General features: G+C 45.0%; 1 protein-coding gene across 1 annotated transcript in view; it reads left to right on the top strand.

The window, feature by feature from the left end:
• Window positions 1–16,092, top strand: part of LOC119406727 (ATP-binding cassette sub-family C member 3-like) — a 122,767-nt gene that overhangs the window by 41,262 nt on the left and 65,413 nt on the right. Inside the window, exon 4 of the mRNA XM_037673460.2 lies at window positions 14,988–15,302. Within this exon, the coding sequence (XP_037529388.2) occupies window positions 14,988–15,302 (315 nt within the window). The remainder of the gene's footprint in view (window positions 1–14,987; window positions 15,303–16,092) is intronic.

The following is a 16,092-nucleotide window of genomic DNA, read 5'->3' as shown; positions in this document are numbered from 1 at the left end:
CTGTTCTACTTAGTTAACCATCGCCATTGCCATCATTTCCAAAGTGCACTTCCCTTTCTCGCGTAGCAGCGCGCCGCCAAAGTGACATTCTGGGGCCGAATTCACAAAGCTCACTTACGAGCAAATTGTCGCGTAAGAGAAATTTTGTCGCGTAAGTCGATTCACGAAGCGAAAAAAACGTCGTAAGAGGCCATCGTTATCACATCGGCCGCTGCGGTAAAGCGCGCTGCGACTGCCAAGGAACATGCCAGCGATGGTGATGCAGTTGCTATATTTGGTGACGTCACTGAAAAAGGCTCGTAAGTGGATTCACGAAGCAAAAAAACTGCGCAGAAACAGCGTGGCTACGAGGAAATCCCAAGAGTGGTCCGGACCACTCTTACGAACAATATGGCTGTTTAGAAAATGCAACTGCGGCGGGTGTCCGGATTCCGTGGCTGATTTTGAGCTAATTCACGGCCATGTAAGGCTGCTTGGTGATTGCTGGTATGTTTTAATTTATTTCGGCGCTTTGAGTTTCGTGTGTCGTTTTGCTTGTACGCTATGGACAGTATTGACACTCGCAGTCGTCCAATGAGCTGGGAGTCGCAGTAATTAAAGAAGCCTATTGGGTGTCAATGGCGAAAAATTATGGATGAAAAGGCTTGTGATTGGATTAAAACCCAAAGATCTACATGAATGGTCAATGAAGTCGAAAGCGGCGCGGTATTTGGTCAACATTTTTTTGTTATGTTGTTGTGTTGCGTCCTACTTCCTCCAATGAGATGTCCAGCGTATGATGATGTACGCAGCATTGGTCGAAATTACCACCAAAGAGGTTTCACAGGAGCACATCAGCTGCATGCTCTTGGAAATAAAATTGAGCGGAGCATTTCAGTTAGCCGTTATTAGAGCCTATTATATGATTCCACAACATGTCTAGTTGGATTGGCTTTAACTATCCAATAGGCACGATCTTCGAAATGCAACTGTCGCTATGCACTTTGGGCCTATCCACAGCGGGCTCGTACAATGCAAATCACAGCATATAATAGATGTTCGTGATTATGCATGAAACCACAAACAAATCGAGCTTTTCGACCTTCACTGTTTGGAAAACGAAACGGAACGCGCTTATATCGAAAGCAGTCAGAAAGAAATTGCTTCAGTAATTTGAAATGACATCGTAAATATGTGCAAATGCTCACGATTCGCGAGTATAAACAAACCTTTGCCGAATTCATGTTCCTTTGATTACTAACTGCCATTTAACTTGGCGTGAGAATATCATATGAAGCTGGCTTCACCCACTCATATGTGTATTTTGTGCTCAGAAGCGTCAGCTTGACCTGGAAATCATCGCGTAGCCAAGGCGAAACCCCCACTGCAGGCTTCTATCGTAGCAGACGACAAACGCAAGCAGACGACGGCTTGGGCGAGAGGCGCAGCTTGTGATTGGTTGGGAAGCAGTACTCTCTACATCAGGTCATCTTATGACGTTGACAAAACACTTCTTTCATCGCGCGCTCCTGTCGTGTTCGTCATATCTTCCCCCTCGCACATAAGAGGAATTTTTATCTCGACGTGAAAAACGCGCAAGAGCTTTTTGTGAGCTCTCTTAGCGCTTGCCCCTGCTGCGCAGTTCGCGAAAACAACATGGCGCCGTAAACTGTGTGTGTCGGTGCCGATTTTCGCAAACGCTTGAGTTCCTTCAGCGTTCGACTGGATGTGCTGTGAATACCGCTGCTTTTTCGGTGCGCGCAAGCCGTGTGAAGACCGACGGCAGTGTCTCTTGGTGTGCAGTGAAGCGTAGCGAAGCCTGTGCCTCGGTGTGTTTATGAAGCGGGGATCGGCGCCGGTGTACCGACGGTAACTGGCACTGGAGGAGCCTGCAATGTGTGTTTGAGTGTCGGTAACAGTTCGTTTGCTTCGCTTCCCTGTGTCTCATTAAGGTGCAGTGCATTTTGGCACGTTGCTTGAGTGATTCCGTGCTCTTACGGTAACGCATAAACTGCGCTCTGTATTTGGCTCTTGCCTCGCCGCTGGTTAGCCCGTGCGCTTCTATTTTCTTGTGAGCAGTCCAGGCAAATGCAGTGTTCGAGAGTGAAACGGTGTGCGTTCTGAACAGTGGTGCTGTGTTGACATTTCCAAGACTTGTGAAGGGGCTGTGCCCATGTGACAGAAGATTAAAAGCGTTTATAACCGTGTTTTGCCCTACGAAGTTGTGATGGTGCTTTATGAGGGCTTTAAGGATTTGGCGCTGGGCTTGGCGTTTCCTTTTTAAACTCGTTGCTTCTCCTTTTTGTGATAACCGTAATGCGAACGTCATAACGTGTGGAGCCGAAGTCGCGCGCCGAGACATTCTGCTGTAGATGTGGCTGCTATGGCAGTGCGCCTTGACTGTTCTCCGGTGAAAACTTGGACTTGTACCTGGAAGCGAAGGCACGTGGACGTCACACTTCACTCCAGACAGAACACACTTCTCACTGGTGCCTTGCCTTGGATGAATTCGTAGACCAGCACCTGCTAAGTTCAGGTTTTCGAGTCCATCTGTCCTGTCGTTTTGCACGGCACTGGAGCCTTGACTACAGCGGCCTACGGCGATTTCTCACGCTTCACCAGTGGACGTACTCGTCTTGCTAGCCTTGCATTTCTACGTCAGCGGCAGCTTCCAGTCCACAGACGTCTTTTGCCTGTGGCTGCAGAGCACATTCGATTCCCGATGACGCTGACGGCTGCTAATATCGTTGTGCCATCGGTGAGTTGAACTTGCGCAACTAATTTCTTTGCTATTCGTGTAGTGCTATAACGTACGTTTGTAAGTTTTTCATCCCAGCAGTTGTAATGTCACCCCATGTTAAGTTCCAGTACGAAAAATGTACTACTATCGCTTTGTATGTACGTATATATGGCCAATATACATATATTGCAATATGAGGAAGTACACCAGCAGTTTTTATGATTTGGCTTAACCAGGCTTTCATCTGAATATTAAGAGGAGCCTATCTATCTGTTTACCACGCTTGACAGTTGAGAGAAAAATATTTGATGCGACTTCGTTTTCGAAGAGCCATGTAGCACTTTTTCAGGAATTCCTTTTATATTGCAAAATTACTTGTATAGAAGATTACCGCTGTGGCAGCACTATGCTTTACCGGGACATCTATATCTATGTAAAGCTTGCATGGGGCTTCAGTTCGTTTCAAATTGAATATAGCATATGATAGCTTTGACTGAGTGATAGTTTTTGTGTTACTGCCAAATATGTATTAAGAGCGCTTTCAATGAGGGTTTTTTAAATATATCGTTTTTGGCCTCTTCACAGATCACAAACTTTCGTAAGGGCCTGGGATCCATCGATTGCAAGCACTGGCAAATCAAGCCGTCTTTTGACTTGGAGCACCTGTACAGAAATAGGAAGGACTTGTGCTCCCTTAATGTACAAGTCTTTTGCAACGGTGGGGTTGTCATCATCCAGCCGACCTCAAAGGGGCCTGGAAGCACTCATGGCAGCCTCATCTGGATGGACTGTGCTCTGCCTGGGAGCTTCAAGGGCAGAAACCTGCCTAACGGCTGGTTGCTAGGTTAGTTTTTTTTAAGTACAGATGGCACAGTAAACACTGGTTAATGTACCCACCTTCACAACACAAACATTGTTACTACAGTGGATGCTTGTATTATTTTCACACAGCGATGGTAATTGGACACTTAAGAAGCAAGCTATGATAGAATTGACAATGTCGAAAGTGTAAAGTCTGCAGCTTATGAATTTTACTCCATACATGTGAGACTAGAAAGTTGTGCTTTTGAAATAGCACTAATACTTTTATTGCTTGTTGAGCTCTTGTGCTTGTTACTCGCTCAGCGTTTCATGTGCTATGCATGGAAATAGCAAGTAGGTGAAAATCGCCTGGCTATTCTCAACATGCAGGGAGGAAGAGCTCTATTGCAAGCCTCAGGCAACACGGGAGCAGTAAATGCGCATTTTACCTGCTATAGCTAATCTTTTTTTAATGTTGTAGCACGTTGTATTTCCGCCGTACATGTTCTCAGCACAATTATATAGTGGCATGGTTATTTCTCCAAATCGTATGTGACCTGAAGTGAGGCTTGTTGATCTCTGAAGGTGACTCACGCTATGCCTGAGAGCCATGGGTGCTCACCCTCCTGTCCGTGGCTGGCCCAGCTGAGCAGCAGTGCAGTGCAGCCCCCACCCATGCAAGACAATTCATACAGTGCACTTTTGGTGTTCTGAGCAGGACACAGCATATCCGTCCGGCATGGCATCGACAGCAATTATAATCATGGTGAGTGTTTGTGGAAGCCATAAGGGCCCATTAACATGCATTTGTGGATTATGAGTGTGTTTGTTGCTCACGATCATTTCTCTTAATCAAGTGCATTTTTTTTTCAAAGTATACTTTTGTTAGGAAAAACGGTTTTGAGCAACAAAAACACACATAATCCGCGAATGCTTTGTGTTTTCTAGTCTTCAATATTGCTTCTGCACACTGTATGGTGAGGTGGCTATGTTAGGTAACTTTAAAGTGATGAACAATAGCTGTTGTCTTGTAACATAGCAGTACATGACTACACTCTAAGAAAAATCGAGTATTTGGGAGTATTTCTGCCACGCAACAATAATTGTAATCTTTCCTGCTCGCGTTTTTTTTTTTGAAAACCCGGCTCTTGGCACTTTCCTATCAAGAATGCTATGTCAATCTGATAACGGGCGCGTCATTCGTGACCGGGAAGCGCCGGGATCGTGGTTATAACGCGAGAAAAGTACGTGAGATGGATGACGTTATAGTTGTGGGGTAGCAATACTCCCCAAATACTTGATTTTTTCTTATAGTGTAGCATAGTGAAATCATTTTTGGTCGGCTTCTTGCACCTAGTGTAAAGTCGAAATAGAAGATGCTTTATTGGCTGATGTCTCACTATTAGCCAGAAGTTTGTTGCCTTCAAAGTGAACATCGTAGTTATACATATATATCATAAAATAATTTTTCAAAGTCTTCATTGTTGGTGGCTCTATGTTCAGACTTTTTTTCTTGTTCTTTATTATTTCTTCATACTTGTCATCGGCTTCTGAAATACGACAGCTAGAGTTTTTAGCACATATCAGCTGTCCATTTTTAGACATAGCATGGTTGTTACAATCATCTGTATTTTTCTATGTTCCAGCAGTGTCACGGGATCAGGTGCCCCACTGCCATGTAATTGTGCAGTGTGTCTCGGACAAAACACACAAGGACAACAAGTAGAGAGCGACTACCAGTGTGTGTGCCCTGCTGTTCAAAGTGCACGTCAACAGAAGGAATGCCTTGTGATAGCTGCAGCAGTTTGAATTGTATGGTGAGAATCTGCACAGCTGCAGTTTAATTGTTGAGCAGTGCATCATTTAGCAGTTCCTTGCACTTGAGGATTCAAAATTATTGAAATTCTGCATTTATTATACCAAACCTTGACATTATTGTAAAGCACACTCTAGTGGTAATGCAAATTATTTTCGGCTACCTTGAATTTTTAACATGCATGTAAATCAAAGTGCATGTGTGTCTCTGCATTTCACTGCCATTAGAAACAGCAGCCATGGTCGGCAATCAAAACCGTGTTTTCATGTTTGGTAGTGCAAGAATAAAACCATTGAAGCGGGTAATTTTGCACTTGGTCGATATAGTCGTTCACGATACTCGCATTAGTACAGCACAGATGATTTTATGTATATATAAGCTCTGGAAAGTCCTTCTCCAGGGATTATTTAGATACAAGAGGAGCGTCACTATTCCTGGTATGTCGAACAGTCTTTAGCACCTGTGTAATGTAATCCCATCGCATGTCTGTCCTCTCGAACAGTCAACCTCTCTGCATGTACTGTGTAAGTTTAAATTTTTTTATATTGTGTTTGCTGCCATAGGTTTCTCCATAGTGTACTTGTATACACTGCAAATAGTTTATCATCCATGCAGCTTTGCTCATATTACTGCTGAAAGTACTTATTGCTTTTTGTAGGGCGACTATAGCATGCATTTACTTATGCTTTTTGATGCGTCTTTACAATGGCTTAGCCTGAAGAGGGCTGCTGGTGTGCTAATCTTGAAACTGGCGACTTCGAACAAATGTGAAGGCTGATAACCATTACTACTATTTCAGATAAGCTGTGATAGCTGCATGAAAATGTATTTAAGATTCTGTAAACTGTGCCAGGTAATTGTTCTTAAATTATTTTATTGTTGTCCATGTTTTATGCACCTGAAACATAATTACTTTGTCGCGGCCCATTATAAATTGTTATTCTGCACATTTCTGCTGATAAACATTGCAGCTGAGGCCAGCAGCAAGATATACATGCAAGGCACTGAAGCTTCACATCACACGCCTTGCCCAGCAGTGCACTAAAAATTTTTCAAGCTGAATGAGAGACTTCTGTATGGGAAATTGGCACATGGGCACACTTTGAAACCTTTTTGAGGAGTGTTTTCAGCAGAAGCAATGGGGTCTTGACATGTCAACAGCAGCATTATTTGCACCGAGGAGCTTAGTAACAGCAAATTGTTTTATTTATGTATTGCCCAGTATTTGTCCGAGCTGTGCCAATTTTTCAGGCCACGTCACCTAACATGGCTTGTGTTGTTAATGTGCCGAACTATGTAAATAAACTATGTGTCATCTTGTAGACATGTACCAAAATGTGATGCATTGCGCTTCTCCTTGGCATCACATTGTCAGGGGCTCTTTTCTTATATATCGTCGTGGGCTGCCGTCAGGGAAATGTATAAAAATTGCTTGTGAGTGGGCAGCAGCAGAAAGTATGCACGAAATTGTTCCAAGTGGGTTCGAGAAAGACCGAGTTGGCACATAAGAGTGGTGAGAGATTTCGCTCGTAAGTTCCTCCCTTGAAACCTCATGTGCTCAAGACTGTATCAGCATTGCTGTTTTATAGCAGTTCATCCTATTACCTACACCTCAATGTATGTATGTATGTATGTATGTACGTATGTATGTATGTATGTATGTATGTATGTATGTATGTATGTATGTATGTATGTATGTATGTATGTATGTATCTTTAAAACAGAAGCTTACGTTTTTTGTTTAGTGTAACTTTTATAAGAATTTGCAACTTGCTTTCTAGTTCTCCTTTTTCTATCTCATTTTCATTTCTCAAGTATGTTTCCTACTGCACAAAAATGATGTAACCTTACATTAAATGTGTGCATTCAAACAAGATGTTTCATTTTACAACGTACAGTCCTGAGCAAGAAGTTGGAAACTATGCAACCAACCAGCAAAAGTAAGTTTATAGGACAGCTCCTCTGCGTAACATTGCTTCTACACATTGCGTTTGTCGAATATGCACAATAGACTAGTCTACTTCAAACAGCATAACAAAGCTCTCGCCCGTGACTGTACATACCTTTACATATGTGCGTGGTATTTCTACGTATTGTCATACGTGTTGCCAATTACTATGAAGGGCACAAAACTAGTCAAGCTGAATGCGCGGATTTTTGTCTCTCCACCTGTCATCTATACTGTAACTGCTGGTGATAAAGAATAAACTGGCGTTTAAAATTTTCATGTACTTACCAAGGGAAGAGTAGCCCTTTATGACGCAAATGAATTTGCGGTAACCTTTTCCCAGGCCTACTGTTTTGCCCTCTCCTCAGAACTCGATAGCCTGCTGGAGTTCTTTATAACCACTGACAGAGGCATTACACGGAGCTGCGCAACACGACAGAGACCGAGAGAGGAGACGCAAAGACATCACTGTGTTTGTGTGTTTTCTCTCTGTCCCTGTCGTTTTGCGCTGCTGCGTGTAATTAAACCCACCCAACTAGCACGGAAACGTGTCCCAACAAAGGCAGTCATCTTGGCCGCAAGCAGTTTAGCCGCCGCGTGTCTCTTGATGTTCTTGAAAACACCGTAATTGGGTTTCGGGACTGGGCGCTCTTGCGATAGTAGTGGTTAGAGCAAAAATATATATACTCTTATTTCTGTGATCCGTGAGGGAGCATGGCGCAGCGTTTTTCGGTCTAAAGGGGAGTGGAAGAAGAGAGCGGAAAGGCCACCTTCTGAAGAGTGACCGCAACACATAACCTCAGGCCGTGCTATCTGTTTTTCTATAAAAAAAAAAAACGTGGGTGCTTGGCGACACTGCGAATCGAACCCAGTACCTCCCGCATTGTAGTCGGACGCTGTAACGACTCGACCACCGCTGCAGTGTTTCAGAAGAGAGCTGGCCACTGTAACACTTACTTCATTGTATATATATATATATATATATATATATATATATATATATATATATATATATATATATATATATATATATATATATATATATTATCTTTCCCTCGAATGACGCCTAATGCAAAGCGTGCGGTGAAAGTCGATAAAAAAAAGGAAAAAAAAACTCGGTATCCTAATGCATTCGCGTAAGGTGACTCGAAGGTTAAAGCCATCAAGTGTGGCTATATTACCATGCACTTTGTAAACTATCGCTAATTGACTGTCACTAATGTCAAAAAGAGGATGAAAATGGAGGCCGAATCTGAAGCAAGGCCTGCGTGGACACCAGGTGGACAGTTTGCCCCAGTTGTAAGCACAATATTTCTCTGACATTGAAGTACCTATTCTCTAAACAAGGCATGGTTGCATGAATTTAGCTGCCTTTTTTTTTATATTGCAGCAGTTGGCGTTAGCGTGTCTCGCATTCTGGCAGGTAGTACTGTAGTCTGCAGGGCTTGGCGATTGAAAGGCAAGAGTCGGGCCTTGCGGTGGCCGGTGCTTTTTTCAGTCACTGAGGTGTGCTTAGTGATCACCTGGGTAATCACCTGGGAGGCCTATGCTGTCACAATGCGTGATCAAGGCTCCTGCTTTATTCGCATACCAGAATGAGCCAGCTCTGGTGTTTCAGCACTCACCTGTGGCATGATGAAGCAGCTGCCACTGTGCGGGCTGATTATTGCATTCCATTTGCAGAGCATTGTACATTAACTTTGCTCAGATAAGGTGTTTCGTTATCTCAACAGCATTTTCAAAATCAACCTTGGCATGTAGGAAAATTCTACTTCCTGCTGTAGGTCTCTGTCAGAGGCAGACACTATTTGCAGAAGTGATGAAGTTGAACATTGTAGTAATTAACAAACCCGCCACGGTGGTCTAGTGGTTATGGCACTTGACTGCTGACCTGAAGGTCATATGATCATGTCCCAGCTGCCGCGGCCACATTTGCGATGGAGGCGGAAATGCCAGAGGCGCAAGATTTAGGTGTGCGTAAAAGAACCCCGATGCAGCGATGGCGATGCAGCGATGGCGTAGTGGTAGAGCATCAGCTTCGCATGCAAGAGGTCCGTGGTTCGAATCCCGGTGCCGGACAATTCCCAACCGGATTAAAAAAAAAAATCCGCGTGATGATGGAATTGTGTAAAAAGGCCTGGGGTGCAGCCTCACTGGCGACCACAGCCAGCAATGCACTCCCTCACCAGAGCAGGATTGGCCACCCTGGTGTAGTACTTGGCCACTACCTCCCACATGAATACACCAATTAACCCTCGGCCCTCAGTCCCCAGCGGCTGCGAAGCAACTGACCAAGGCGGCGGTCAGACCTGCGACGCAGCAGAGGGTGCTAAGAATCTCTGGGTACGGACAGGCCGCCATTGGAATCTGAATTTGGCTACGTATAACGCTAGAACTTTATATAGTGAGGCGAGTCTAGCTGTACTATTCGAGGAATTGGAGGGTGTTAAATGGGATGTAATAGGGCTCAGTGAGGTTAGGAGGCCACAGGAGGCTTATACAGTGCTGAAGAACGGACACGTCCTATGCTATCGTGGCTTAGCTGACAGAAGAGAACTAGGAGTGGGGTTCCTTATTCATAAAGATATAGCTGGCAATATAGAGGAATACTATAGCATTAATGAGAGGGTGATATGTATCGTAATTAAGTTTAATAAGAGGTACAAGATGAAGGTGGTACAGGCCTACGCGCCTACATCCAGCCATGATGATCAAATGGTTGAACGCTTCTACGAAGACGTAGAATCAGCAATGAGTAAGGTAAAGACACAGTATACTGTACTGATGGGCGACTTTAATGCAAAGGTAGGCAAGAAGCAGGCTCGAGATCATGCAGTTGGGGAATATGGCATCGGCTCTAGAAACGCCAGAGGGGAGTTACTAGTAGAGTTTGCAGAACGCAATAATTTACGCATCTTGAATACCTTCTACAGAAAACGGGCTACTCGTAAGTGGACGTGGAGGAGTCCTAATGGCGAAACTAAAAATGAAATAGACTTCATAATGTGCGGCCACCCGGGCATTGTACAGGATGTGGAAGTAGTTAACAAGATCCGATGCAGTGACCATAGAATGGTAAGATCTAGAATTAAACTTGACGTGAGGAAGGAACGGCAGAAACTGATACGCAGGAAGCCGAATAATGAACTAGCTCTGAGAGGGAAAGTTGAGGAATTCAGAGTTTCACTTCAGAATAGGTACGCGGCTTTAACCAAGAAAACCGACCTTAGCGTTGACGCAATGAATGATAATCTGACTAGTATCATCAAGGAGTGTGCAGTGGAAGTCGGGGGTACAGTTGTTAGACAGGACACTGGTAAGCTATCCCAAGAGACGAAAAACCTCATTAAGAAACGTCAAGCTATGAAAGCCTCAAATGCAACAGACAAAATAGAGCTGGCGGAGCTTTCGAAGTTAATCAATAGGCGTAAAGTAGCCGACATAAGAAAGTATAATATGGAGAGAATTGAGCATGCTCTAAAGAACGGAAGAAGCCTCAAAGCTATGAAGACAAAACTGTGCATAGGCAAAAATCAGATGTATGCATTAAGGGATAAGGAAGGCAAGGTCACAAACAATATGGATAGAATAGTTGAGGTAGCGGAAGAGTTCTACAGAGATCTGTACAGCAGCCGAGCCATTCAGGATGATAACGTAAGAAGGAGTAATAGCGCAGAGGAATCTGACATCCCACCAGTATTGACAGGAGAAGTAAAGAAAGCCCTAAAGGGAATGCAAAGAGGCAAAGCAGCTGGTGAGGATCAGGTAACATCAGACCTGTTGAAAGACGGTGGAGAGATTATGTTAGAGAAACTGGCCACCCTGTATACGAAGTGCCTCTCGACGGGGAAGATACCAGAATCTTGGAAGAATGCCAACATCATCTTGATCCATAAGAAAGGGGACGTCAAAGACCTGAAAAATTACAGGCCCATAAGCTTACTGTCGGTTGTCTACAAGCTATTTACAAAAGTAATTGCTAACAGAATTAATACGACATTGGAGTTCAATCAACCAAGGGACCAGGCAGGATTTCGTACAGGATTCTCAACAATAGACCATATTCATACTATCAATCAGATGATAGAGAAATGCGCGGAATACAACCAACCCCTATACATAGCCTTCATAGATTACGAGAAGGCATTTGATTCGGTGGAGACATCAGCAGTCATGCAGGCACTGCGGAATCAAGGCATCGACGAAGCCTATATAAACATAATGGAAGAAATCTACAGCGGATCCACAGCCACTATAGTCCTCCATAAAGAAAGCGACAGAATCCCAATAAAGAAGGGCGTACGGCAGGGAGACACGATCTCTCCAATGTTATTCACCGCGTGTTTACAGGAGGTTTTCAGGGCCCTAGATTGGGAAGAGCTAGGGATAAGAGTCAATGGAGAGTATCTCAGTAACCTACGATTCGCTGATGACATTGCATTGATGAGTAACGCGGGAGACGAATTGCAGCTCATGATTACTGAACTGGATACGGAAAGTAGAAGAGTAGGTCTGAAAATTAATATGTATAAAACTAAAGTAATGTGGAACAATCTTGGTAGAGAACAGCGCTTTGCGATAGGTGGCGAGACACTGGAAGTTGTAAAGGAGTACGTCTACTTAGGACAGGTAGTAACCGCGGAGCCGAACCATGAGAGTGAAATAACTAGAAGAATAAGGATGGGTTGGGGCTCATTCGGCAAGCATTATCAAATCATGAATGGTAATCTACCACTATCCCTCAAGAGGAAGGTATATAACAGCTGCATCTTACCGGTACTTACCTACGGAGCAGAAACCCGGAGACTTACAAAGAGGGTTCAACTTAAATTGAGGACGACGCAGCGAGCGATGGAAAGGAAAATGATAGGTGTAACCTTAAGAGACAGGAAGAGAGCAGAGTGGGTCAGGGAACAAACGGGGGTTAATGACATCATAGTTGAAATCAAGAAGAAGAAATGGATATGGGCCGGGCACGTAGCACGTCGGCAGGATAACCGGTGGTCATTAAGGGTAACTGACTGGATTCCAAGAGATGGCAAACGCGTGAGGGGGAGACAGAAAATTAGGTGGGTAGATGAGATTAAGAAGTTTGCAGGTATTACGTGGCAGCAGAAAGCACAGGACCGGGTTGATTGGCGGAACATGGGAGAGGCCTTTGCCCTGCAGTGGGCGTAGACAGGCTGATGATGAATGATGATGAATGTCACTTTCACGAAGCGAATATCCAATTTGTTTCGATTAGCGTCATTTAAAAAAATCACACCATCTCCCGCTAAAGGCGACCATGAAGCGATGCGAAGCAGTGTTTCGGCATGTATAGCCCGCGTTTCAGTGGGGGAGTGCTGAGGGGGGAAATGGGAGAGGGGAAGTGGAGAGGGAAAGATGGAGGGGGAAGGGGAGGAGAAAGTGAAGGGGAGAGGGGAAGTGGGGAGCGGGAGAGGAGGGAGGAAGTGGAGAGGGGAAGTGGCGAGGGGGGGGACAGGGGAAGTGGAGAGCGTTTGCGCATGCGCAGTAAGGGTGCTCACGCCGCACACCACCACCACCACCACCGGATTGAACTCCGCTATAAGATGCTTCACATCTAATAAACATTCACTAAACAAATCACTACTCACTTAATTTGCTTCGATTCTCATATATAAGCACAATCACACGTTCACTCGGTTTTGATGGCTTTCGCTTCCATAGACGTTAGTGAGTAACGCGAACGCCGTCTCTTTTTTTTTATGTTTGTTAATCGTGGGAACGCGCAGCACGCGCGCCCTGTGAATCCAGGCGCACGTGTAGACAACTAACGCCGCTTCTTTTATGTTTGCACACGCAAACTCCCAAAGGATGATGGGACTGCACCGTGTTTTCTGAAAAGCATTAACACGTAGAAACATCCCGACGAATCTTCCTCGTTTTACGCGTTCACATATCTAAGCGTATACGATTGCTCTCGCGTTCCGGCCCTGTCAAAATGCTGCGGTTAATTGAACCTGCGGCTTTACGCTCATGATACCTTTCTTACTGCTGCTTTATATTTCTGTACAGTTCTCCCTAGGCTCAAAAGCCACTCCTATGTCTTGTACTGAGATCTTGGTAAGAAATGCAACATTTTACGTATAGCTACGAAACACCCTAATGACAACCACCATACCGTGCTCGAACATGCCTAATTAGTTGAGTGGCAGCGCAGCTTCATGAAAATGTAACTAAACTCGTTGTGGTAAACAGGGGGGGGGGGACGTTTCGGTCACATCTTCAAACCTTCAATGTTTCAATTTATGCGTGGTTTATAGATGCGGTGCATCTGGAGCGTTTTTTGCCTGCACTTGACGAGATAGCACACGGATTATTAACGCCATCGAGCAACTAAATTTTGGTTAGCTATGGTCATCGATGAAACGCGAGCACTTGGCTTGGCGCAAGACTCCAGGACGTCTGCTGCAACACGGCAACGCGTAAGCGCTGTAGCAGACGCCCGGAACTGGAAGCTGAGATGCAGCGAAAATACATTCGCTATCATCGTATACCCTCGATGCTAGACGCTTCGCGTGGAGCCTCGCTATCACCTGCGCGCACTTCTTTCTTTCCTTGTCGTTTCATCGGCTTTCGCGTTGCCTCCTTGCCCTTAAACGTGGCGAGTAAGTTAAATTCGTACCATTGCTATCGTAATCCCTCGAGATACGAGAATTCTTGGCTAAGAAATTGCGTGGGCAAGAGAAAGCTCTGTGAATTCGGCCCCTGGTGGCGTAAGTGCATTCGCTAAAAATGACACTAAATTTGCCAGTGTGACCGGGGTATAAGAGTTGTCTCCTTCGCTCAGCAGTTTAAAAACACTATTCCCTGGGCTCCTTCGCTATGATTGTAAAAAAAAGGATACTGAACAGTAATGCGTATTACGTTACTATGTATTATGTTACTCTACGAATTTACTGCAATAAGCGTTTTTTGAACCTTAGCCCTGTATATTCACATCGTACTTAGTTATTGCACATTGATTGTTCCTTTGAATGTATGTACATATTTTCGAACATTTTCCCACCCTGCCACGATCTTTCAAATGAAAGATCGCAGTATTTATAAATAAAATAAAAATAAAATAAAACATATGCCCGGCATCTGAGAGCAGAAAATCTCGTCGTTGTCTTTCTTATTAGCGCAGCTCTTTGTCGCAAACCATGTAATTAGAGACTCCTGTGCTAAATGCGCACATAAATTAGAACGGCTATCATTGCTTAGTTCAACGCAAGAATTGAAAAAAATTCTAACTGCGCTAAGGACGAGACACCAGAAACGATCGCAGTCGTGGACAGGACGATCTGCGATCGTTTCTGGTGTCTCGTCCTTAGCGCAGTTAGAATTTTTTTCAATTATGTCTTACCAACTAGCCCCCCAACGTACGCTTCTCGAGTTCAACGCAAGAAGCCTCTCGAATGTGTATATCTGAAATTTCGATTATGGCGGAAGAAATTACACCTTCCATCATCTCACTGCCGGCTCGAGTTTCATTCCTAACCGGCGAAAAACTAGCTTTCTTGTAGCGCCTGTGGGCGGAATGGTTCGTTTACGGCCAGGCGGGCCAATACGGCGGGGTAGTCAAAGCAAACGCCCTCGCGAGTAGCGCCGTGCTGAAACCGATTCGCGCAGTGTTGCTCGTTTTCTTTTCTAAAAGTGCAATTTTCACAGCGGAGTTGTTGTCCTCAACTGCGCAGAGGTACCTGCCGCGCGCAGTGAACGTGGCGCGGTTCGCCAAGAACGCGCACCTCTCTCGCGTCCTCCAGCACGTCAACGAGACGGCCGAGTCGCTGAGCGTGGTGCGCGCACACGGAGCCACACGGCGCTTCCTAGCCCGCTTCTGTCGCCTAGCGGATGCCAACTTGCGGCTGTGCCTAGCCAGCGTGGGCTGCGTGCGACTCACACGGGCCTTCAGCTCTGCTTGCGGACTTGCCGTGGTGCTGGCCACGCTCGCCTTCGCCGTCGACGGGGACCCCAGCACTACGGGCCTCGTGCTCAACTCGTCGCTGGCCGTAAGTCACTGTGCTGCATCGACTTAACTATGTGGTGGTACACGAGTACGCATTGTCGGTAATCGCAATGCTCTAAAGAGGAAAGATTGCGAAAATGAAAGACACAGCGCGCAAGGGAAAGAGAGGACGACGCTAGCTTTTTCTGAAACGATGCTCCAACTAGCCCCTAAACGTGTGCTGCTATAATGTCAATGCTCCTGGCCCCTGCATAGAGGGGGGGGGGGGTTAGACTGTGCAGATGGTTTAATAACATATCGTATGACAGCCACTAGTCGTTCTCACGCACGAACTATACGGCGCTAATATTTTGCCTCAGCTAAAAAGGCATTCAAGTAGCAAATTAAGAGCCTTTTAATTAGCATTTTAATTGATAACTTGAGGGCGGTTGTTTGTATGGGAAAGTTGCAGGCCGTCACAATTTAAGGGATACTCATTTTGTAGAAATAGAAAAAGTTCCACGTGGTTTGAGAAATAGATTCATTATCGAATTTCAAGGCCGATATCGAAGCTGACCGCGCTCGACGTGCAGGAAACTCAACCGCTCTGTTACGCAGGGCTGGGAAAAGATACCTTGAAATTGTATCGTGATACGATACAAGATACTCGGCTGTGGAATATATACTGGCTGTGGAGTTCTACCTTGCCCTTAAACGTCTTACTGCTTTCTCAATAACGGATCAGCGGACAGGTGCACGTCACCAAAAACGCTGGTATCGAGTCTCGTACGACGCATCGTGTTTACGTAGGGCAATAAAAGGGCAATGACTTTTATATTCTACTTATCTGGTGG

This window comes from Rhipicephalus sanguineus, chromosome 10, assembly GCF_013339695.2.
Source record: "Rhipicephalus sanguineus isolate Rsan-2018 chromosome 10, BIME_Rsan_1.4, whole genome shotgun sequence".
Classification (NCBI taxonomy): Eukaryota; Metazoa; Arthropoda; class Arachnida; order Ixodida; family Ixodidae; genus Rhipicephalus; species Rhipicephalus sanguineus.
This window is presented reverse-complemented; position numbering and strand designations above follow the sequence as displayed.